Source organism: Anser brachyrhynchus, assembly GCF_964034855.1.
Source record: "Anser brachyrhynchus genome assembly, chromosome: Z".
Lineage (NCBI taxonomy): Eukaryota > Metazoa > Chordata > Aves > Anseriformes > Anatidae > Anser > Anser brachyrhynchus.
In genome coordinates, this window is record NC_137697.1 from 63,586,873 (window position 1) to 63,611,979 (window position 25,107).

General features: G+C 41.7%; 2 protein-coding genes across 4 annotated transcripts in view; both read right to left on the reverse strand.

Moving 5' to 3' along the window:
* Nucleotides 1–10,338: 10,338 nt before the first annotated feature.
* ARL14EPL (ARF like GTPase 14 effector protein like) lies at nt 10,339–20,869 on the reverse strand. 2 transcript variants are annotated; one of them, XM_080574934.1, is made up of 6 exons: nt 20,860–20,869; nt 16,804–16,870; nt 12,832–16,011; nt 12,306–12,425; nt 10,742–10,881; nt 10,339–10,565 (listed from the first exon to the last, which is right to left on the reverse strand). In XM_080574934.1, exons 4-6 carry the CDS (start codon nt 12,414–12,416, stop codon nt 10,343–10,345), a joined length of 474 nt encoding a protein of 157 aa, XP_080431060.1. In that variant the 5' UTR covers nt 12,417–12,425; nt 12,832–16,011; nt 16,804–16,870; nt 20,860–20,869; the 3' UTR covers nt 10,339–10,342. The 2 variants fall into 2 exon arrangements, with proteins under 2 accessions (XP_080431060.1, XP_080431059.1); XM_080574933.1 differs by lacking the exons at nt 12,832–16,011; nt 16,804–16,870; nt 20,860–20,869 and having other exon boundaries at nt 12,306–12,813.
* Nucleotides 20,870–23,056: 2,187 nt separating this feature from the next.
* LVRN (laeverin) overlaps nt 23,057–25,107 on the reverse strand; it is a 42,135-nt gene continuing 40,084 nt past the window's right edge. For both annotated transcript variants that reach the window (XM_080574910.1, XM_080574911.1), the window contains one exon: nt 23,057–23,773. In XM_080574910.1, the coding sequence (XP_080431036.1) occupies nt 23,627–23,773 (147 nt within the window). In that variant the 3' untranslated portion in view covers nt 23,057–23,626. The remainder of the gene's footprint in view (nt 23,774–25,107) is intronic.

Sequence of the window (25,107 nt, forward strand, 5' to 3'; positions counted from 1 at the left end):
CCAAAGTGCAGGACCCAGCACTTAGCCATGTTGAACCTCATCCCGCTGGCCTCTGCCCATCGACCCATCCCGTCCAGGTCCCTCTGCAGGGCCTTCCTACCCTCCGGCAGAAGGTCAGCTGACATTTCAGCCAGGGCCTGTGCAGATAAAAGCCTCCTTAAACCATTGTCAGGACGAGACGAGCGGCAGCCCTGGCTGTACCCAGCTGGAGCTTTGGAGAGAGAGCTCCTAGCTGAGGGCTTGTGTCCTAACTCTTACCAGAAGGTTGACCCCCAGTCTCTTACTAAAGGCAGCAACATTTGTCATGCTATTGTTCTGGGGTGAAATGTAATTACAGTCAACTATTTCATCTGTTTTTCTTTATAGAGCACTGAAAAGGCACTATTCTTGCGATAAATTTGTTTGGCTGGAAAATAAAAATGAGTATTTCATTCCATGCTGAAATAACGTAAGTTCGTGTTCTAGGAATTCTCCCTGGAGAGCAGAATTTTATGAACATTGTTCAGTCAAAACGAGCAAGGGCGACTGCAAGTCTAGACAATTGCTTACTTATTTAAAAAAGTTCTAGCTGATGCAGTTATGCTATGTGCTACTCAGGTTTGCTGCCAGTTCTCTGCTTTTATAAATGTATATATAAGTTGTAATATTTTAAAGTGCTCTCTTTCACGCTTTGCTGCATCAAATGAATGTTCAAAATGAGTAGCCAAACCAATAAGCATTAAATAGTTATCTGGACAGGATCCTGAGCAACCTGTGCAACCTGGACCCACTTCACACAGGAGGTTTGACTAGAGACCTCTGGAGGCTGATGTGATTCTGTGATCAAAGCCTCACTGACGGGAATAAGATGACTTGATTGGAAATAATAAATAATGAAGTGAACCTGATGTGGTACTCTCAAGTGCATAATTAAATGTTTTTTTCTTCATGTCTTTTTTTCTGATAGGGTAGATGGGTAGGACTATTAGATTCGTCTGCTCAGATCCTATGACAAAATCTTAGGCACAGTGACTGAGATTTCAGAGCATTTAACTGCCAATGAAAGTTAGAAATCTTACTGTAATAAAACTGTCTTGAAAAGCTCAGGCTCACCTGCTTTGCATTTCCAGAAGTTGAGCTGTGTTCTATTTTTTCACAAATATTGAACAAAACTTTGTGTTACTTTCCTATGGTTTATTTTACAGACTTTTCTCATCACCTAACTGTTAAGCTAGAATTCATTTAGGTATCTCTTTCTGACATGATCTCTTTTTAAAATACTTGTATGATTATCAGAGGTAACAGACTATATAGACCATGAAAAGGATGTAAAGTTAGGAATTACAGAATACTTTCTACACTAGGTTATTTAAGCATTGTAATGTAGCATATGGTAGCTTTAAAAGTTCTTTCATTAGAGGTTTTAAAGCATAGAGAGACAAATAACCTGTCAAGAAAGGTGGGCAGTAAATATGTAGAACGTGAGTAAAGGTTATCCAGTATTGAGGATAACAGGCTCTTGAGAGCCTACCAGTACCTCTTTTCTTTGAGTGTATAATTTTCTCTGTTTTATTGTGCCCTTTTGGTCCACTTTTAGTTCCACAGCCTGTTATTTTCAGTGTCATTCTGTTCATTTTCAGTTACCTCAGTTATTTCTCCTTATTTCCACAATTCTAAAGGTTCTTTACAAAAGTGTTTGGAACTCCTTCAGGATATGATTTGTACAATGTCCCTGACACTTCTGACTAAATAATTGTCCTACAACTCAGTGAAAATAAAATAGTAATGTTTCACATCAATTTTTGTTTGCTACTGATTATCTCACAGGTGGCTTAAATAATTTCAGTTAGCAAACTATAAAATTGTGTGGCAGGAATTGAATTTGGACTTTTACCTAATATTAAATAGCACAATTTTGCAAATCTTGTTGGAGAAAAAAAATGTATTTTAAGCGTTTCAGTTAGATCATGTCTGTCAGAAATAAATACTTCCCTGTTGCTGGCTATGACTGTTACCATTAAGAAACAATGTGCCATTCTTTCTATGCCATTATTTGAGTTCCACTGAGTGAGTAATCTCATTAAAATCAACAGGGTTCTGCTCAAATTGAATAAGGGTGGGGGACTCTCACTTTATCAGTCCTATGTGTCAGTTTATTATATGCTATTTTTATGCTTATATGTGAACACTCACATCTAGTCATGTGAAGGGAGTAAAATTATTTGGATCATGTTGTCATTCACAACAGAAAGCAGAGCTGCACAGTCTACTTTTTAATGGAATGCAACTGTTAGCACACAGGAGATTTGGTCATGGACAACGGACTTTAATTTATTCCATTATAACATGCACAGACATGATGCTGTAAGGGAACAGCATTCATACATTTGCACCTGAGTGGAGGTGAAAGCAGGTCAGTACTTGGCATGGTCAGGCTAGTGGGTAAAATATATATTGCCCTCTACCAATAATAGGATGGAAAATCTTTCCATGGTTCATGCCAAGATTATAAATTAGAGTTAATGAAATGTAACTATGGCCTTTTAGCATATTTAAAATTGTTAGCTCAGACTTGATGTATCCTTTTCTCTAACAGAATGGAATCAAACAAAATCATCCACTGAAACATGTATAATTTATTTTAAAATGTTATAAGATTATGAAAAACATGTTAAAGGAGAAGCTACAATCAGTATTGCTATTACTAGCTAAGAAATTCAGCAGAGCTGCAGCAACTGTAATCAATTTGGTGCAAATATTTATTTAAGGCATATTTAAATATCTAGAAAGTATCAATCTATATTTCTTCAGTCAAGTTCTTCTGGTTTTCCCACTGAAGTCAATCAACTCTATATTCTACTTTCATTTGGATGTATATAAAGTTCTGTTGTGCTCTTATAAGAGGTATTAAAAAGATCATGGAAACTATCTGGGAAAGATTTCTAAGTACTTTTTTTAAAATTTTTTATGGGTTTCTGTATTTGCATGAATCAGAGGCTGGCAAATTATAGAGTTACTTCAACAAATGCTGGCACATACTAATGTAGTTCAATAATGGCATGGACTCATTTTTCTCTAAGTAATGCAACTGAATTGTATGGCACTGTGCCAATATGCAGAAGTTCATTTGAAGGCAGGAGGAATAGTTTAGTGGTCTGAGGTTGTGACTGAAGTATCTAGATTTTCTGCAGCCACTGATCTGACATCTCCCAGGACTAACTGTCCATCATTTTAAAGCAATAAAGGTAATCCAAGTACCATTCACTTTACTGCAGTTACCTAGTATCAGGTCTCAATGCAGATGGGAATCCTGTAGCACTTCATACAAGATTTGGGAGCTTGCTTTGGGGAAAAAAAATAACCTCCATTCTCTGCCTGTTGTTTTAAAGTGGTGAAATCTGTTCCATTCCTAGTGTTATTTCATTTCATGCGACTATACAAATATAACTGTAGGTGAATACTCATGGAGTCTTTAAATCAGAGGAGTTATATATAAATAAAAAATAAAAGTTGGTTTTGAGTGTGCAATTCTGCATGAAAGATTTGCAAGCATTGTACAAGAAAAAGCCAGCATTATTTTGCCATGTATCAGTATGGAAACAGATGAACACACAGAAGTAATGGCCTTCCTACAGCTGTCTAGCTGTAAAACCTTGTGTCCCAGTACTTAGTGGTGACTTTGTCCTTTGATTTGAGAGACAGTTTTAGTCTGCCTTCTTATCACAGAATCATAGAATATCCTGAGTTGAAAGGGACCCACAAGGATCATGGAAGTCCAACTCCTGTCTCTGCACAGGACCACCCAGAAATCAAACTGTATGTCTGAGAGCATTGTCCAAATGTTACTTGAACTCTGACAGACTTGGTGCCTTGACCACTGCCCTGGGGAGCCTGTCCCAGTGCCCGACCCCCCTCTGGGTGCAGAACCTTTCCCTAACACCCAGCCTGACCCTCCCCTGTCCCAGCTCCATGCCGTTCCCTTGGGTCCTGTCGCTGTCCCCAGAGAGCAGAGCTCAGCGCCTGCCCCTCCGCTCCCCTCGTGAGGGAGCTGCAGGCCGCCATGAGGCCTCCCCTCGGCCTGCTCGGGGCTGAGCAAACCAAGGGACCTCAGCTGCTCCTCATACATCTTCCCCTCCAGACCCTTCACTGTCTTTGTAGCCCTCCTTTGGACACTCTCTAATAGTTTTATGTCCTTTTTATACTGTGGTGCCCAAAAACACACACAGTGCTCAAGGTGAGGCTGCACCAGCACAGAGCAGAACAGGACAATCCCTTCCCTTGACTGGCTAGCAATGTCATGCTTGTTGCACCCCAGGGTATGGTTATTTCTTTTGGCTCCCAGGGCACACTGCTTACTCATATTCAACTTGCTTTTGACCAAAACACCCAGATCCTTCCCCAGTCTCTCATCCCCCAGTCTGTACTTACCGCCAGGTTTGTGCTGTCCCAGGTGCATCATCTGGCACTTGCTCTTGTTACACTTGGTATTGTTGGTGATTGCCCAGCTCTTTGATTTGTCAAGATACCTCTAGAAGGCCTTTCTATCCTTGATGGAGTCAACAGCTCCTCCCAATTTAGTGACACCTGCAAACTTCACTCAGTATACCTTCAAGTCCTACATCCAAGTCATTCATGAAAACATTAAGGAGAACTGGCCCTGGAATGGAGCCCTGGGGAACACATGGGCTGGCCGCTAGCCTGATGTAACCCCATTTACTATAACCCTTCAAGCCTGACCCATCAGCCAATTGTTTACCCATCATATTATGTATTTGTATAACTGTATGCAGGGCATCTTGTCCAGAAGGATGCTGTGAGAAACAGTATCTAAAGCTTTGCTGAAATCCAAAAAGGTGACATCTGCTGGCTTCTCTTGATCAACTAGATGGGTGACCTTTTCATTAAGGAAGTTAAGGCTGTTAAGCAGAAATTTCTCCTCATGAACCCATGTTGGCTGTGGACAATGACCACATTGTCTTTCAGGTGTTTTTCAATAAGTCCCAAAATAATTTTCCCCATAATTTTACCAAGCACTGAAGTGAGACTTACAGGCCTGTAATTACCAGGATCTTTCTTGCCCTTCTTGAAAATTGGAAGAGTATTTGCCAGCCTCCAGTTGACCAGGACCTTTCCAGATTCCCAAGATCATTGAAAAATAGTGGAGAGAGGTGTTGCAATATCATCAGCTAGTTCTCTGAGTACCCTGGGAGGAATCCCATCAGTCCCCATAGACTTACATGCATCCAGCAGGAGCAGCAAGTCCCACACAAGTTTGGGCTTGGCTGTGAGTTTGTTGTTGCTGCAGTCATGGTCCTCCAGCTCAGGGCACTTGGGATCCCAGAGCACATCATTGGTGTTGAAGACAGAGGTGAAGAAGGCAAAGAAGGTGAATAAGGCAAAGGTCTCTGTTTTGTCTACATCTCTGTTTGTGTGGTGACAGTCCTCATCAAGTAACGGAGCAATGTTTTCTCTGGTCTTCCTTTTGCTGTTAACATATATATGTATAAAAAAAAAACAAAACACTTTTTATTGTTCCCCACAGTACTGGCCAGTTTCAACTCTAATTGAGCCTTGGCAATACAAATTTTCTCACCCTTATCTGTCACCTACAGAGGCAAACAGCATCTTACTAGTCCTCCCATGTCATCTGACCTCACTTCCAGGGGCTGTACACTTTTTTTCTACCTAAGCTCTAGAAGATCCCTGCTCAGCCTGACCAACCTTCTGCCCTGCCTGCTTGACTTTCAGCATTTTGCAATTGCCTGTTCCTGTGCTCTTAAGAGGTAGTACTTAAAAACTGACCAGCACTGATGGACCCCAAGGCTTTCAAACGCAGTTTCCCAGGGGACCTTATTAACTGTTCCTTGAGCAGCCTGAAGTCTGCTCTCCCCATATCCACGGTTGAAGTTTTGGTGGCAGTTTTCCTTCTATCACCAAAGATTTTAAACTTGACTACTTCATGGTCACTGTGGCCAAGATAGCCACCAATCGCCACTTTGCCCATGAAACCTTCTCTGTTCACAAGCAATATATCTAGGAGGGCACCTTTCCTACTTGTCTCCCTAAGTACTTGTACCAAGAAGTTATCATCCTGGTGTTTTGGGAACCTCCTGGACCCGCTTGTATCAGCTGTGTGGTATTCCCAGTTAACATCTGGCAATTGAAGTGACCCCTTAGGACAAGGGTGGCTGATCTATAGGTATCTCTGAGTTCCTTAAAAATGATTCATCAGTGTCATCATCCTGGCTGGGTGGCCTATAGTAGACTCCACAACAACATCCCCTTTATTTACTCTGACCCAGGCCCGAGGGAAGCAGAAGACTTCCCTATGGGTTGGGTCCAGACAGCATATTGTGCCCTCTGTTCCCCTCAGAAGAGACTCCTCTATGACAATAACCTTTCTTTTTCTCTTGATGGTGATTGTTGTGATACAGGGGATAGGCTGACTTATTCAAAACTCCCATCTTCTAACTCACCTGGTAAAACCTCAAGGGGTCTTTCTCTCTAGCACATCTTTACATCCAAAGGCATAATACTTAATGGCCTTGGCTTTCATTGTGGCCACTTTGAGCCATATAATAATAATTTTATTAACATTTTGTTTAGATTGGCCATTGTTTTGGAAGCAGCTCTAAGTATTCCTTGCAATATGCAAGGAGAGCTGCTTTTTTTGTTTTTTAGTTGGTTGGCTTTGTTTGTTTTTTTTTTTCCTCACAGCTGTGACTTCTTATATCTAAAAGTATAGAGAAATTGTTGAATGCTGCTTGTCTTCAGTGTCTGTCTAGCTTAAAGTCTGACAGGAAAATGAGGCAAAACAGCAAGGTTATGTTCATAGCTCTATAGCTCTGTCATTTTATCTGAATTTTCAAGTTTGTAAATGGCAGAGGATGTGCAGTGGAGTCTTTGGAATCAAAAGCATCTCAATAACACAATGCTCAAGCATGTGGGAGGTTAGTGGAGAAAGAACATCTCTGCCTTCACAAAAATTGTACAGGAGCACATTATTCATTTATATGACATATACTTCACCGTAGTGATAACAACTAAGAAAGCAGAAGGTGAATATCTACTTCCAGATGCACACTGACTGTCAGTCAAGAGAAATAAACTGGAGGCTAGCTACAATGAATTCGAATTAAATTGAATCAATTTTTAGGCACGAGACAAACGGATGGTATCTTAGCTAGACTATACTTTAATATGTACCTGTGCTTTCATCTTTCCTTAAGCCACTGTGGGATCACTGGTGAGCAAAAGCAGCCACATGAACAAGGAACAGGTATGCTAAGTAAACTGACAGTGTCACAAACTGTTTAACCTGCATAATCTAGAGAGAGGAGGAATGACAGACCTTATGGAACAGTTCATTGACCTGCCTTCCCTTATCATTTTAAACACTAGCTTTCTAAAACAAACCTATTCCTTAAGGAAAAACATTCTGTTTAGACTGCCATCTTACAAAGTAAAAGGATGATCTAGTGTCATCTGGAGAGCAGACATTTTCATGAGAGGCTAAGAAATGTTCTCTGCCTTTTCTGCTAGTGGATTTTATTTGTAGCCACCATTTGTGGCATTAGGTAATTGCCTACTGAAACCTATTGGACGTGGGAACTCTTTTATTTTTATATACGTGCATCTACCACTGCATTTCACAATCAGTATAAGCATATGCGTGACTGTCCTGATGTTGGCTGGATGGAGTTAATTTTCTTCATAAAGTGTGGTGCTGTGCCTTGTGTTTGTGGGGAAAATACAGATGATAACACACCAGTGCTTCACTTACACAGGGCCAAGGACCTTTCAGCTTCTGGTGCTGCCCCACCAGCGAGGACACTGTGGGTGCACCAGGAGCTGGGAGGGGACACAGCCAGGACAGCTGGCCCAAATGGACCACAGGGATGTCCCGTGCCACCTGGTGTCATGGTCAGCAATAAAACTGGGGTAAAGAAGGAGGAACGGGGGACATGTGGAGTGATGGCGTTTTTCTACCCAAGGAACTGCTATGTGTGATGGGCCCTGCTCTCTGGCAGTGGCTGACACCTGCCTGCTGATGGGAAGCAGTGACTGGATTCCTTGGTTTGCTTCATTTGCACGGCTTCTGCTATACCTGTTGAACTGGCTTTGTCTCAACCCATGAGTTTTTTTCACATTTACCTTTCTAGTTGTCTTCCTCCATGCCATTGGGTGGGAGTGAGCAAGTGGCTGCGTGGAGCTCAGCTGCATGCCAGGGCTAAATCACAACAGTGACACAGGTCTTTCTCTCCTCCTCCCTTCCTCCCTTCCTTCCTCCCTTTCTTCCTTCCTTATCCTCCCTGTGGCTGAATGTCCTAATAGTGGTTATATTTGTTCACAATCAGCTGTCCACTTGAAAATAGGGGAAAAGTTAGTAGGGCCATTCCTTGCAACAATATGGAGTCACTCCCAGACCTCAGCAGAGGTGCCTCTGCAACTTTCTCTTATTTTCATTATCCTTGTCTTGGCTCTCACTTCTGTTTTTTGCAGGTTTTTGTTCTTGTTTTTGTGTTTGTTTGTTTTTTTTTCCAATATTTTCAAGCTTGCATTGAATGTGTTAGTGACAGTGTTCTCACCTTTTGCATTCGACCATGATTCTGATGGAGTGTGAAAAACATAAAGCAACACTAATTAATTTAATAACAGGATTCTGAATACTTACATGTGGGGTTTAATCAAATTACACATATAATTTAAAATGTAACTTTACCACAGGAATTCACTTGAGAAACATTTTGTTTTGTTTTGCCTCTAACTGGAAAGAGTTAAAAGCTCATTCAAATTTGTCCACATTGTTCTAAAGAAAGTTTGACATCTTCATGTCATCTTTATGTTCTTCAGCTGCTTCTTCTGTCAAGTTCAGAAGGAGTTTGTGGCACACCTAGAACAAGAAACCATTGACATACCTGAATATATTGGCAAGATTTCCACTTACCATAAAGGAATATAGTTCAGAGGTAGTCGTGGACTTCTTGGACTCCTAGTATAGCTCAAAGGATACTTTGGGACCAGGGAGGTATCTGAGGTAACAGGATCAGATTTGAGTGCCAAATATAGAGTGTTTTAACCACCATAGCAGATATAACTATTAAGTAAGTTTCTTGGTACTGTGTTTTTTTATGCTACAAGCTTAAGTATTAAAGTGTAATTATCTGCAAGGGACAAAAAATCTTTCTGAGGTATCAACTCAGAAGTAGGCTCTGATGTTAAGGTATTTTTGGAGTATGATCCAGGAATTTTCTTCTACATGGAGATACCTGTATCTTGGAGCAGGAGGCCTCTGTCCACAGACCAGGAGGCCTCTGTCCACAGACAACAGCCTCTTTTAGGGAAGAAAGATGTTACCAAATCCAAAATTTAGAGAGCAGCTTCAGGAAAAACAAGCAGTGGGCCCAGAGAATGATTCCCCCACCTAACAGTATGCAATTTGAGATGGCCTGGGGCAACCTGCATCATTCAAGATCCTCACTCCTTAAGTGAGGGATCCTCACTCCTTAAAAATGGTGAAAGAGACCCTGAGTGCCCATTATGAATGAGAATAGCTACCTCCTCAGAAGACAGGGTGTCTGTTGTGGTATTTGAAATCTGTAATGTCTTGTAGCAAGGAGAAGACTCCTGGAACTGAAGAGACTTTTTCTGCCCAGAGGCAAAAATATCTAATCCATTTACTTCCAGTGTGAGCTATAATTAACGACTGATCGAGGAGAGTGCACCATATGCTGGTGAGGGGAAAAAAATGCTGACCAAACATGTTGGTTTCAGTCTTGTAGCCTGGACACAGCAAGAAACAGCTGCAAAGTAGTTTCCACTCTCCTCCTCTTTGTATACTGGTTGACACAGTATATATATATTATGAAACATAACTGGGTGACCTAGTTTTAGAAGACAGTGTTAGCTCAAATAACTCCCACTTCATCTATACAAGACATGAATGCATCAGAAGGGAAAGGCACCTGGATAAGTGTTCACAAAAGGATGTGTCATGTGTCTGAGTAAATGCACAAGCAGAGAGATCGGCAAGAAAAAAAAATGGTTACAAGAAATGTTGTTCTGCTCCCCAGGGTAAGAAAATTGTCTGCCCACAGCAGTCCACACACCTTCATTTTAAGAAAGTCAGGATTCAGAAAGAACTCACTAGGTGCCTCAGTAAAGCTCACATGGCTGTGGAATAATGAAATGCATATCTTTATTTAATGCAAAAGGTTAAAGTATGATGGGTAGGCAGCAATAAAGAAGCACAAACACCACTGCCAGATATTTCACTAGAGACAATTCAAAAAGTCAAGATATACTTTAATAGAATGTGAAGAAATGAGAACTTTGCTCAGGCACAAAAGCTATCAGAACAAAATCAGTCATTGATAAAAAATGGGAAAGCACTGATCACATTCCCAGCTTCAGTCTCAATTGTATCATACACCCATTTCCTATTGCAGCGACATTCTGGTCCACATTTATTTGAATTGCATTTGGGGCAAGGATAGAAGCAACCCAGGCAGTTCTTCTCCAGGCAGTCACACAAATCGATGTTATTACAAAGGAGCCGGCCATGTTTGTCATACTTCTTCATAATTCTGCAACAGCAAAGAAAAAGTAATTATTAGAGACTGCTTGTTTTCCCAGAACTGCTTTCACGTGTAATAAGAAATCTCTCTGAAAAATATTAATGCTTTTATTAATTCCATTTATATTCAGTAAACAGCATGCTAGCTGTTTTTAAAAGAAAAATATGTAATAAATTATATCTTACTTGGGCTTATAAAAAAAATCTTGTTTCATCTGTGACATGCGTGCTTTTTTTTTCTGCTCTCTAGTTTCAGGATTGAAGTCAGCTACCTGAGGTCCTGGATTTTGAAAAGCTAAGCATTTTAGTTGTCTCTCAATTTGTTGCTAAGAAAAACAAACAAGAGCAAAGTTACAAAAATTTTTGTAGGTAGTACAAACATTTACTAGTTAGCAAATGCCCTCACTGTCTTCCAAATGACAATAAAAGTATTCTTGATAACTCAAAAAAACACAGGTAGGAAGGTGAGGCAAAAAACATAAATTAAGATAACATTGTTTTAAATCTTTGCTTGTCTAGCTGTTAATTGATTATTCCATTGACTGAATGTAGAACCTAACAGGAAAGGGAACAGTCAGGACTGAATAGAGATTCTTGCTCAGGTACAGTGCCATGGTTTGAAAGTTGTCTTGTGGGAGGCAGAAATCACATATTTTTTCTTCAACTTCATCGATTATGTAAAAACAAGTAGTATAATTATAAATATCTCAACTGGATTAGCCCTTATCTTCACTGAGGTGCCTATAACTGCTTTGTTCAAACAGTCTGGGGGCAAGGGAAATGTGTGGATGAGCAGCTAGTGCAGGAAGAAAGCATTTGGCAAGTGACTAAGAGAAAAGCACACACAAAAGTAAAGAAGCTAAACTAAACACCTTTAGTAGAGACACATTTTCTGAGATATAGGAGGGAGTATTTTCTTGAATGTTTTATGGAATTCAGGTTCGCACTTATCTAAAACTGCTGAATAGTTCTGGAGGTTAAAACTTCAACTGTTTCCAGTGATTCCACATAGCCCACGTATGTTGACAGTCATTTCTAAAGTCATCACAGACGTGGGCTTTGTGTCAGTTTCTCTTTAGACAATGACTGTGGACATTATATATTCAGTTATAATTCATTATGCACTGGCATAAATGTACATACAAATTGATATTCTATCTTAAAAATGGAGGTGAGTTGCCACCCCTTGGTTTTGTGGAGGGTGTTGATCCTTTCAGAATCCACAGTGATTTTCACAGTCAGCTGAGTTCCTTCATTGTTTCTCATGGAGAAAATAGTGGCAGTTCAGTCCAATCTACTGATTTAGAAATATACATGCACTTGAATGCACTTATTTACTACAGGTCATTGGTGCTGTGCATCTTCAGTTGAATTCTCGTGAAAACCAACTGGGCAATCTCATGCACCTACATTGTTCATACATTTCTGCTTTGGAGTGTGGGGTAGATTTTTGGTGCAGAAGATATATTCCAGTATCATCATGGCCTGCAATCATAAAGAATGTGATTTCAAGTTGGAAACAAATCATAAGCTATCCCTCTAAGAATACTTTTTTTTTTCTTTCACATTTACTTAGAGCTCTGAAGTACTCCTAGCCCTCTACCTTACTGCCCTGAAAACTTGACTATTTTACTGTTATTGTTACTGATATTTTCCTAGTGAGTCCAGCTTTTTATTTTTATAATCGTGGAAGAAATTGAAGGCAAATGGCAAGGATCTTGACAACAAAATGGGACTAGAGAAATCATACCAATTGTTTTTGGGTTATTGTGGAGTCCTTAGCAGGAGAGACATTTCCTTCTGCAGATGTTTCCTGGCCAGAGTTGCTTTTCTTGTCATTTGCTTCCATGTGATCACTCATTTGATTACTCTTATGAAATACATACATACATGTTAGACATGTACAAAAGTGTGAGAATCTCAGAATTCTAAGTGAACATTTTAAGGTTAGTAGGTGATATCCACGTTAGACTTTTATGTGTTATTAACCAACGCCAAACACATAACAAAATGCGGCTCAGTATCAGCCCCGATTTTAAAACTGCTTTAAAATAATATAATATAGAGCTGTATCACCAAAGCCATTCTATTATTCGTCATTAAGCAAAACTCAAAGAAATTCTGTCCTCTCTGAATCTACTACTAACTGCACATCACCGCGTTGTCACCTTTAATGTAAAAGTGAGGAGCGGTATTCTCACTGAAAGCACACAAGCCATCCGTGGTGTCCAGTGGAGTTGAAGTCAACAGAAGGTACGAGCAGTCGTTTTGCTTACCAGAAGGTGACACTGTTGTTCTAGCTGCAGTTCTTTTTGTAATGCTCCAAAAATGAGCGGGCGGGCTGATTGGAGTGGGGAGGGTGTTTCTGAAGGCTTTCAGCTGATTATCTAGAGGAAAACTTCTTGACATTTATATCTCAGCCATTAGATTTGCAAGAGATTTTACTTATAAATAAAGCCTAATAATAATAATAACTAATAATAGTAATAATACCTAGCTTTTTAGGTTTAAAGGAAAAAAAGTGCATCACTCAGTCTGCCAACAAAGCACCCACAAGGACTATGGGTTCTGTGAGTCTGCCTTGCAAACGCCATCCATCTCCTTCCTCCCTCTCACACAGAAACGGTGGTGACAACTGTTCAGGATGGATGTTAACTACTTCTTTTTACTCAGTTTATGAAGCCACTTGCTTACAGCTTGCTACAATGTATGTAACTCGAGTGCCTCTGCATTAACCACAGGCAGCACCAAGAGTATTTAACCTTCTTTTTGGAGTTCCTCTAACCCTTCCCCAGGTGCTACCCAGTCACTCCCATTGCCTCTGCCAATTAGCACAGGGGTCTTTGCCAGGTTACCCTGCGCATTAGGATTGTTGCCCAAGCCCTGCTCCAGAGATCTTTGCTTAACCATTACCAAAGGGCCAGCATCTCTCTGTGGGAAGCAGGAGAGGAGTCCAGGATTTTAGTACCTCTCGACAGCCAAAGTAGGATTAGCAATAAGAAAGAAGTGAGCTTGTAGTAGCAGGAGGTGACACTTTCTTTGAGAGGCAAAAGAACAGCCTTCAAACTGTTTCAGAGAGGGTTTCCCTTTATCTTATTCAGTGACACTCTTCACAACAGGATGCTCTGGATCAAGTTTCAGTCACGGCACTCGGGTATCTTTACAGGCTTAGAAAAGAAAAGCTATTAACAGGCAACTTGCATTTGCTATATGGGAGAGCCTTCTTCCCTGGAAATTTGCTAGGGATCCACAAATAAAACAAGATTGAAGGCCATCGCTCCACAGAAAGTGAACACTGGTCTTCGTTTGCACTCATCCTGGAGTCCTGATAAGGATTTTCTTCCTATATCCAATCTTATGTCCAACCATGCACTTAACATTGTCAAAGCACTTTGTCAGTATGCATGAGCATCATCCTTGTCTGCTTTATTATGCTGTGGAGGGGTCAGGAGCAGGACAGCCATCAGCACTTACCACTGTAAGCATGCAGAATTCCCCAGTGTCTTTCGGTGTTGTAAATACTTGACCCCTTCAGAAACTAGGTCCTAGCATTTATCTGGAGCCAAATATCCCATATCAGAAGCCACTTCTAAAATCTTGGCAGAAAAGGAACAAGGCCATGTCTTTTTCCAAACAATGTACTTCAAATACCCTCACAGCTGCTCAGTGAATATATTCTGCAGAGAAAATGTAGCACATATCTGTCTCCACATAATTGTAAATATAAAGTGTTAAATTTTAATCTCCAGGAAAGACACTAAGGGACTAGGAAACTGTGCAAGATTTAGAAACTGGTGAGGCCCACAGGACTCATTTTCCTCCAGATCATGTCCTGACAGGAGGGAAAGGATGGGGAAAAGAGGGAGACTATGAAACTCAGACATCCACTCTCAAGTCTGCAAAACCTTATTATCCAGAGGAAGGGATTGTTTTTCCTGAAGCACTGTTTATCCATCTAATGTGAGGAAGATTTTGGTCTACTGTGTCTGGCTGTAGTGATAATCCAGGGACAATGCATTCAACTCTAGTCATTTTCATTCAGATTTCAACTCTGATGTCTTTAGAGGAAAGCCACTAGTTGCACTTTTCCTCCCCCAGACACTCTGCTCTCCAAAATCTCTTGAACAGAACAAGGTCTTCCTGGGGGTGATCATCCACATCTCCAAATACCACTGTGACTGCAGCATATGGCTGAGAAATGGCAATTTCAACACAGATTCTTGGCACAGCTAAAAGCAAAGCTAAAAGCAGATTAGGGGAGGAAGAAAATCAGAGGCTGTGTTATATTAAAAGAGACTTGGTCTTATCCAAGTGACAGATGTTTCTGTTTAGAGAACAGTTTCAGAAGATGTTGGGATTTGGAAGGAACTGCATTTGTTTATGATTTTCATAAGGAAAATATTTTCCTGTATTGCTCTTTCAAGGGTTTAATATTCCTATTTATGATCCTTGCAGATTGCACTGTCTAAATATTTCAGCTGGTGAAATGTGATGACCACCATTCCAGATACCTCAGCAGCCTACAGCTAGTATCTCTGCAGGGCTTGCCAGAGTGAATGCACATTGCTTTCAAGCTGCATTTTTTCACTCCAGGGAGCCTATGGCTTGGATCTGTAACCATGTTCCTCACCTTCACCAGGGCAAAACAAAGTGCTGTCCCCACGGCCCAACCCTATACCCACATGGACTAGACTGAGACATTTCAATGGTCACATCTTCTTCATAAGGTAGTTCTGCAGAGATGTCTGTGGTCTGAGACCAGCAGTCAGGTTTGTGGTACATTTTCATATGCATCTTGAAATCTCTATAGGAAATCTGGTAACAGCCTAATTAAGGATGAGAATAAATTCATCTTCCTCAGAATCAGCTGTGGGCTGAGCTGCCCTGATGTGGCAAGGCCACTTACCAACTAGGGTACACCTACCCTCATACCCCCAAATGTGCATCTGTGTTCAGAAGATGGCCTTTAAGGCAGCAAGGAAACGTAGACCAGATGAAGAAATAGGTCTCATCTCCTGCAGCTCAGCAAGAGTTTGCTCTGGCGGTGACAGAGATTGCTCTGTGGTGACAGAGTGGCCCATTCTGTGACAAGAGTCTGGTGGAGCAAATCCCACCCTCTCCCAGTAAAATAAAACTAATCGTCATGAGTTTTCCCTTCCAGTCCAAGAACCTTTCAGCCATACATAGAAGTGGTCCTTTAACAGAACCCTAAGAGAGAATTTAAAAATCATGTGCACCTGCAGGTGATCATGCAATAGGCAGAAGAGATCTGCCAGACTCACCTTCTGAAAAACTGTAGTTCTGAAGAGGATATGCTCAGTTCAGAGTAGACCACAAGAGAGAAAGGAGCTTCTCCAGAATCTCATGTATTTACCAGAGAAGGAGGCTGTCACAGCACAGGTTTCCTGCTGCACAATTCCTCTGACAGTGAGAGTATGACGTCAACCCCACAGTGACTGAAACAGAAGACAAATAATCAAAATAACGTTCCCCAGAGAAGCAGACTGAAGACAGTGCCAGGTAACTATCTTAAAGAACCTCACACTTCCTGTCTCATTAATTATGGCTTTTAAGTAGTACTTCTCACAAAGAGTGGAAGTAGAGAAACAATAAAAGCTGGAATGAGAGTCCTCATGTGTTACTTCCATCTGTTGTATCTTCACAGAGCAAATGTATAAGCTTTTTATCTTAAAGAATGACTAAATGACAAAACTGTAATAACCACTGCATTTTACAAAAATTGAGATTTTTTTTTCAGGACAAGGATGCAGCAAAGCAATATTGTACCACATACCTTTCAGACAAAATGTTTGGATTCTGTTGCCATCTCCAATAGTCAAAAGTCACCAAATAAATATGCTCCATAATAGCTACACTGTCATCACAACCTCACAGTTCAGCTTGCTGCCTTTCACGATTGTTTATTTTCCCAGTGGAGACAATTCAGGCTCCTCCTGTTACCTCCAGATACCAATTGCCAGCATGCCACAATCATTGATGGCTTTCATTGCTCTTCCCTAGAACGTTACTAAAACCTAAAGAACATCCAAAGCTGTCAAGTCTTATAAATTCTCCTGTTGTGCTTAGACAAATAGTCCAGAATGTCCTTTTAACTTCATCAGCTGCATCCATCCATTCTCTGAGGCATTTCACAACCCAGTCTGAGGGCAAGTAAATTTATTATTTAATATTTTCTTTTCTTTCACTCCAAACACTTTTAAAACCAAAAAAACATTGTAGCAGCATACCTTAGCTGGGTGATTTAAATGATACTACACATACACTTGTTTTGTTTCACAGACTGTTTTCCTTGTCCTGAAAAATAAAACAGAAATCCCTCAGGGGAAAAGAAAAATCAAAACCTCCAAGGTACTCCTGCAACAACAAGAAACAAACAAAAAAATACCACCTGTTTTATTTTCCTGCATATTTTTCAGTATTGTTCTGATTTCTCCATATAATGCAGAAAAGAGGAATTAATATCTCTACAAACTCAAAATGTATTATTAAACCACCCTATGTTTAATAACTCATTTTTTCAGTTTGGTGTCCTCCTAATACTTATACATCTGTATGAACTTCTGAACTTTCTTTTTGTTCATGAGTTACCAAGTTTTTGTTTGTTTGTCTGTTTGTTTTTTAATCATGGCAGATAATAACTAGCAGCCTGAAATCTACTCAGAATAGTTTGGTACTGAGTGTGTTAGGCTATGAGTGAGGGTATACACATACATTAAAGCTTTTGGTGACATTTAGAGGGATGATACTGGTGGCAAAACTCCCAGTGGTTCCTACAGAGCCAAGTCTTCCCCTCTATGAGCAAGTGACTGCAAATATGCATTGGGAGATGTGACGCAAATATCCCTATTATTTGAAGGAGGGGAAGGGAGGGGAGGGCAGGGGAGGGGAGGCGAGGGGAGGGCAGGGGAGGGAACCAATTACAGATATCCAAATACATTAAATTTCTTATATGCTTCCTGACCATTGTCCGTCCAATGTTAACTAGGTTGCTTTGCAACAGATTCATTCTTCGTATAGCACTAACAGCTACTGGATGACACTTATCTGATGTGTTACAAAGTCCTCCAAAAGTGCAGTCACTAGCTCAGCTCTTTCTTTTTGTTGGGGACCCATGACCTATGCCAGATAGTCAGGGCTACTTCACTGAGAGCAGACACCAGGTTTACTGCACTAGACTCAGTCTGAAGACATCCACTGTTTATTTCCTTTACATTCTGGGATATCTGTCTGTTGTGGTTTAAATCTGGCAGGCAGCCAAGCCCCGCACAGCCACCCGCTAACTCCCCCAACAGTGGTATGGGGGAGAGAATTGAAAAGGTAGAAGTGAGAAAAATCATGGGTTGAGGTAATGACAGCTGAATAGGTAAATCAGAAGCAGCACATGCAAGTCAAAGCAAGGAATTCATTCAGTGTTCAGCCACTTCCAGGAAAGCAGGGTTCACCATACCTAACAGTTTCTTGGGAAGACAAATACCATCACTCTAAACATCCCCTCTTTCCTCCTTCTTTACCCTCAGTTTTATTGCTGACCATGATGTCATGTACTATGGGGCATCCCTTTGGTCAGCTGGGGTCAGCCCTGTTCTATCCCAGGTCCTTGTGCACCCCCAGCCTCCTTACTGGCAGGGCAGCATAAGAAGCTGAAAAGCCTTTGGCTGTGTGCAAGCACTGCTCAGCAAGGGCTGAAACATTGGTGTGTTATCAGCAGTGTTTTGGTTCCAAATCTAAAACACAGCACCATACTTATTGGCTGATATATAAACAGATTTCTGTTTCATCACCCAAAAGATAAGAGTAATATGCAAGTATCTCAGTGGCCAGGCCAACACTGGACAGGCTTTATTCTGCAGGCAAACTGAATTATTCATTTCACTGTCAGCTTTCCTCAGTGCAAATTTCCTCCACCATTAAACGGCAATAAAAAATTTGCAACTGATTGGAAACAGATTGCTGCTGGTAGTTTTTCAGAACGGCATCAGATAAGCAGACTGAATACTGCCTCTGCTGGTATTTCTCATGCACCTGAGTGCATCTGTATCCTGAAGCTAGCAGGAAAGGGGAAGCTGGAAAGGAGAAACTGGATTTAAAAGCATTAAAAATGAGTGTGTAATGACCTTACCCTTTTTGTAAATAGTTTCTTGGAGCTCTGTGGTTTCATTGTTTAAATGTAATTACAGGTGAGGAGTTCAGTGGGGAAAAAAGAGAAAAAAAAAAGTGCTGGGACAAGATCACTACAAACTCATTTTTATGACTGAAAAATGATGTTTCATCTCTCCAGCTGCCCCACATCCATTTTTTATAAACTGGTTGTCAGATATTTGTGTCTCTTTTCTATTCTTTGGATGTCCAAATCAGCAAGTCACCGGGGTGGCGTGTGGGTAGAACATCTGACAGAAAAGAAGTATATGAAGGGCTGGGAGATCATTTAGTGGCTGAGATGTCAGTGAGAAGAGGTCATGAAAGGTTTGTGTGAGACAGCAGGGGAGAACAAAACACCTTTCTCCCCAGGAAAGGAGCCATGAATCCTGCCTCCAGACCAGCTTGGCATCAGCAAGTTTTGTCCACAACCCCGCCGCTGACTGGCCTCATGGCAGCAAAAGAGGCTGCTTCCTCCCAACCAGTGGTGTTTCAAGCCCGGAGGCAGAGACATGGCTTAACCGTTTTCTTGTTTTCCGTAACAAGCCCCTAGCTCAGGCGAGCTGCCTGGACCAGGCTTCATTGCCTTTCCTCACAGCACTCACCAGCCCTGCGTTGCTGCTGGCGGAGGGTCATCCTGCTTCCTCCCTCTGGCCCATGGCCTCCACAACTGCCAGCATGGCTGCTCCTCCCTCACGGCCATACTATGCCATGCTATGCCACCCCAGGCCATGCCACTTTTGCCAAGCTTTTACCACCCTCCTGTATGGTTATCTCTTCCCTTTACCACCCACACATGTCCGGATGCTGGCAGCGGGAGCTGTAGGGAGCTCGGTGGGTGGTGGCTGGCACATCCCTGCACTGCTGGTCATGGCTGGTTCCAACTGACTCCAACAGCCCCACAGCAGGACAAGTGGAGCTTTGGGAAAGTGTTTAGGAGAGGGTGAAAAAGTCAGGCAAAGAGAAGAGTGAGGAAATTAAAATTTACAAAAGCAAGAACAGCCACAAGGGCCCCAAGGTCAGTGCAGAAGGGGTGGAGGAGGTGCTCCTAGCAGGCACATATTCTGTGAGGGACTGCAGTGCTTGGAGAGGACCCACACAGGAGCAGGGAAGAGCATGAGGAGGAAGGGGCTGCAAAGAGGAGCCATTACAGACCAAACACAACTGTTCCTCCCCATTCCCCTGCATCGCCCAGGGAGGAGGAGGAGGGAGCAAATTTGTTCAGCCTGGGAGGAAGGGGGAGGGGGGGAGGTTGCTTTTATTTTGACTTTTTTATTTTTGTTTCTCAGCCACCTACCTGGCAATGAATTAAACTCATCTTCCCAAAGTCAAGTCTGTTTTTGCCCACAACACTAACTGATCACCCTGCCTTTGTCTTGACCCATAAGATTTTTCACATCATTTTCTCCCCTGGTCCTCTTGTATGGGGGAAGTGAAACAGACCAGGTTGGGCATATGGCAGCTGGTCCAGGCCAGCCCACCACACCCCAGACCACCATACTTTCTCAGGTCCTTCCCTCAGATAACATCACAAGAAAGAAAATGGTGCCTGAAAGATCAGAGCCTGTTGTCCTTGCTACAGAAGAGCCCCTGCACCTCTGGGCCAGGGTGTGTGGATGTGACAGCTCTTTTTGTGCTCTGAGAGTCTCTCTACACAATGTGAGTGTGGAGAGGCCACATCACTGTTCGTTCATGACACCTTAGCCTGGGTCCCCTTTTCCCCACCCCATACCCACCTTTTCTGGGACTCACAACAACCCTGAAAGGATCAGGGTGGTCCTCCTGCCCTGTCCACACGCTCTATTTACATAGCCAGGTGGCGTGGGTCCTGTGCTTCACTGCCCAGGCTCCACAGCTGATTTCTTTCTCCTCACCTGCCCCAAGAGCTCCTCAGGGTGCCAGAGAGGAAGGGGGGATGAGCTGGTGGGAGAGATTTAACAGGTGGCACAGGGTAGATGTCTGGCAGTGCTTGGTGCTGGAGGATGAATGCCTGTGAGGGGACTGTGGCCTGTGGGCAACTCAGGCCTGGGGAGAGACACTGCTGAGGAGCTGTGGGTGACGCACACTGGGACAGGGATACCTTTGCTGGGATTATTAACCCAGATCTAAATAAACAAGAGAGAACACAACATAATCCTTTGAAATACCTCAGATTGAGTTACTTTGGGGTGAGGAAGCAGGGCATCCAACACACTCAAGAAGAGCTTGAGCATCTCCATCTTTACCGCATTCTCCTCATTCCCCTTGGATCTTGCTGCAGCTTCCCTCACTTCCTTCTTCATCATCTCTCCTCTTTGGACCCATAGTCCTCACGCCTCTTTTCATCCTCCCTTCCCAAATATTCTGTCAGGTCCCATACTCCTTCCACTGCACACTCTCTTCCACATCCTTGCCAATTCCCCTTGAGACTCCTGGCCAGTCATGCATGTGTGCCATGAAGTCAAAACAAGCTTAACTTTTTGACTTACACTCTCTCAGGGCAGAAAGCAGGACATAAGCCAAAAGGCTAATCTTTTACCATCATATCTGTGTTTTTTGCCTAAGGGTCTACTGAATACATCCTCCCTATTAATGACACCTCCTCTCTCTGGAAATTTCCCCACACACCCCCACATCTTCACTACTGCTTGCCCCATAACACCTACACAGCCTGTGTAAGTACTATAAAAGCTCATTTCCCATCCATGTCCTCATAATCATTTTCAATGAACTTCCTTTCACCTCAACTCCCTTTGCAATAGAGCAGCTTTCCAGCTCATCCTGGATTCCTCCCACCCACCTCACCCTCCCTTGCTGCAGCTCCCATTTGCCACTCCCAAATATCTATGCTCAACTTGTACTCAATGGCAGCATGAACTGCTATGATACAGATACTGATGCCACCATGTACAAATGTGTGGACTCTGGAAGCAAGAGAGATGCAGGTCTGCTCCTACACAGCCAGCTTGCTCAGAAATCACCTTCACCATTTTGCTCTGTCATGAAAACTGTTCAGCTGCAGTCTGAAAGATAGAATGTCAGCCAAAAGGCACACATCAGTCAGGAGTGCCAATTTGAAAATAACTTCTATTTTAAAATTGTTTTAATCCTTATTTACATATTATGGTGCTTGTTGTTGTTGTTGTTTTCAATTAAGATTTTTCTTCAGTAGAAAGAAGAAAAGATCATAAAAGAATAATAAGGAAAGGGGGGAGTGGTTAGAGAGGATGAGTGGTTGCTCACAGCTGGAAGGAAATGGTTTGAACATGCTGGTCTTACAGGCTAAATGTTACAGAAACTTTAGTCCATAAATCTTAGAACAATGACTTTCTGATGCTTTGCTTAGCCCATCTGATGGCTAATAAGGCAAAACTAGTGAATGACTAATGGGAGTCAGGGGACATACTGAGGTAAAACCCCTCCAACTTATCATAGCCTAGCTGACTGGGTCTGCTGTCTGAATCAGCGTGATGAAAACCCTCAAGACTGCACGCAATTTTCTTTGGCACTACCTTTAACTGGATCAACTGCTAAAGAGATCAAATAGTTTCAGGACAAACCTGGCTGCACCAGTTGGTAATGCCCAAATGTTAAAGGGATCCTTGGGTAGTGTCACAGCAGCAACAAGGTTTGTTTTGCACCACAGAGAAGCAAAGAATATTCATTGCAGCCAGTATGGCAACATTTTCCTTAAGTGCATTTAGAGGGTACCAGTGAAAAATTCTTTGTATCAACAAGCCTGTTGTTTCATTCCTTGTCTGCTGGCCATGTGGTACTGAACTTCTTGGGTTTCCTACATTTCTATGTAACACTGTTTTCTGCGTTAACCAGAGCATCAGTACAGGTAGCTTTGTCATAATGCTATTACCACACAAATAAATAAATTGCTTGAACTGAGGAGCCCATAATTCTTTAACCACAAGCTAATATGTTTTGCTAGTATTAGTACTCTAAAGGCCTGAATTCTGTCCGTCATGTCTGAAACACTGAGTAAGCAAGATGATTAAACCTGTGTCTAAATTAGCATACAGATTTGTGCCATAAGAATGGAAACACTTGGTGATGTTTCAAAGGGATTAGTTTGGACTAGTCATACCCTAGGGACATGAAAAAAAAATGACCATCAGATGGTGGAGCCTCTTGGTTGCACCCCAAGAGCTCATCATTTCCTCGTTTAATTTCTTCCAAAAAGAATCTGGTTTGTGTACCCTAAGACTGTCCTGGGGGTTAAAGCATGAGAACAGAGACAACAGGGAGGGCTCTTCAAAAGCCCATTCCCAATCAAACATGAACGTGAATGTAAACACTTTCAGTACAAACCTTTACAGATCTGCTCAGAAGAAATAAAGTTTTAATGACAAGGTATCCATTTATTATACTTAAAATATGATATTTCTTTATTCCTTTTCTGTCCACAGCTCTGAAGCCATTTACAAGTTTATGTTTCATGACACTGTTCTAAATTACTATCCCCTTTGCATCTTACAAACACAGAATTGGAGAGCAACAGATGAAATGACTTGCGGGAGGCCACAGTGCAGATCATAAGCAAAACAAAATATGAAGCTTTTCCAGCTTCCTTATTTGTTTTTGCCAAAAATTTGTACCACACCCTTTGTTCTGATATTCAGACAGAAAAAAAAAAAAAGAAAAGGATTTAGGGCTGTATCTGTGTGTTAGGTTATTATTAGCAACGCATCCCTACAAACAACTCATCTAGTAAGGAATTAATTTAGATATAATATGAAAATACTTATCTTATGTCTGATCTGAAATCAGAATCTTTCTTTGTGAATTGGTTTAGCCCAACTTTCCAGTTGGGAAGATAACCACAGGACTCATAAAGATATGCTTTACCTTTAATTACATCTTAAAATGAATACCAAAATGCTAGTGAATCACACACTAAAATATACTGGAAATTGTTTTCCCAAGTCAATCATCTACATTTTTATGTAACCAGTCAGCAACTTTAGTTAGAAGTTGTCTCCTTTCCATATTTTCAATTTTTGAAAACTCCAGTAGTAGAGTAGCAGTCACTCTCTCATCCTCTTCCAGTGTAGTGTTATAGAAAACCTGCAACTGAATAAACACATGAGGTTAGTCCATGTAATTTCACTTGAATCAAACAACCATGTATCTGACAGACACTTTAGACATAGAAGTACATAGAACAGGGAAAGACTGCAGAGAGTAAAGAGTGGACAAGGCAAGGATACGGATTACACTAGGTGGGAAAGCTCCTTGCACACCAGGAATGTGCCTTTTTGCCATCCTTCTAAAGATCCTTCCAAATGCAGCCAGCTTCACTACTACTGGTGTCTAGAACTAGTTGGGGAGCAGAATACTCTTGTGCTGCCTCATCTACAATCACAGTGCAAGAAGTCTCTCCCATCAATCTAAAGAGCAGAAGACAAGCCAGGACTTAATAGCAAAGAAATGTACACAGATATTGGGGGGGGGGGGGGGGTGCACAATGAGAGAAATGAGGCAGCTGTCTGCCTCACAGATGACAACCTAACATGCCAGCAGCCTAACTTTTGTTAAGTTGCCTATGGACATTATGGAGAAAGTTATCTTTACAGACAGATTTTAAAGGTGAAAATGAGGCAGCTTTGATGATATTTACTGGGACTCTATTCCAAATCTGAAAGTTAACTGGAAGGCTGACACTGGACTATTGTTTTTGTCATCACAGGTAGTTAACTTTTCCCTGAGGTACAAAAGATGAAAAACTTTTAGTTCATGCATTTTTAGGAGAGATTTCTTTTATTTTAGGAGCTAACTGACTGAGTTGCTCTTCTAATTAACCATCCATTCTCAGTTGCTTTCTGTATCTATGCATGCATCAATCAATGGCTGAAAAAGGAAAGCACGTTTTTTCCTGCAATGACAGATACTCGTGAGAATCTGTCATTACAGAAAAAAATGTGCTACTTGAACTGTAGTTCAAGGCTGGCACAGGTGTGCTGATCACCTGCAGACAGCACAAAAACTGAACTCTTAAGGAAAAATAAAGAGTACCTTTGGAAAGAATCTAGGCAGACAGAGTGGAGAGGAAAGAACAAGAAAAAGAGAATGATACGAGTGATGGTTATCCATTCGTCACAGACACTAATATGTGGAGGTCTTATTGTGGGGAATAGCCTAAAGAGAAGCTACAACCATATTCCACAGATTTCTACCCACCAGCAGGGTAGACCCAATCTATCCCCTTTTTACAAACAGATCAGCCCAGTTAGAATCTGTTGTTCACAGGCTCATCTGAGCTGCCATGCAGACGAAGGGAAAGAACTGTATCGCACGTGTTCAGGCCATCTGTTCAGCACATGGGCAGACAACTTCGTGTGTTGCAACCACACAGAGCTGGACAACAACCATCCCTGTGCAAAAGCTCATTTTAATGCCATGGTGAA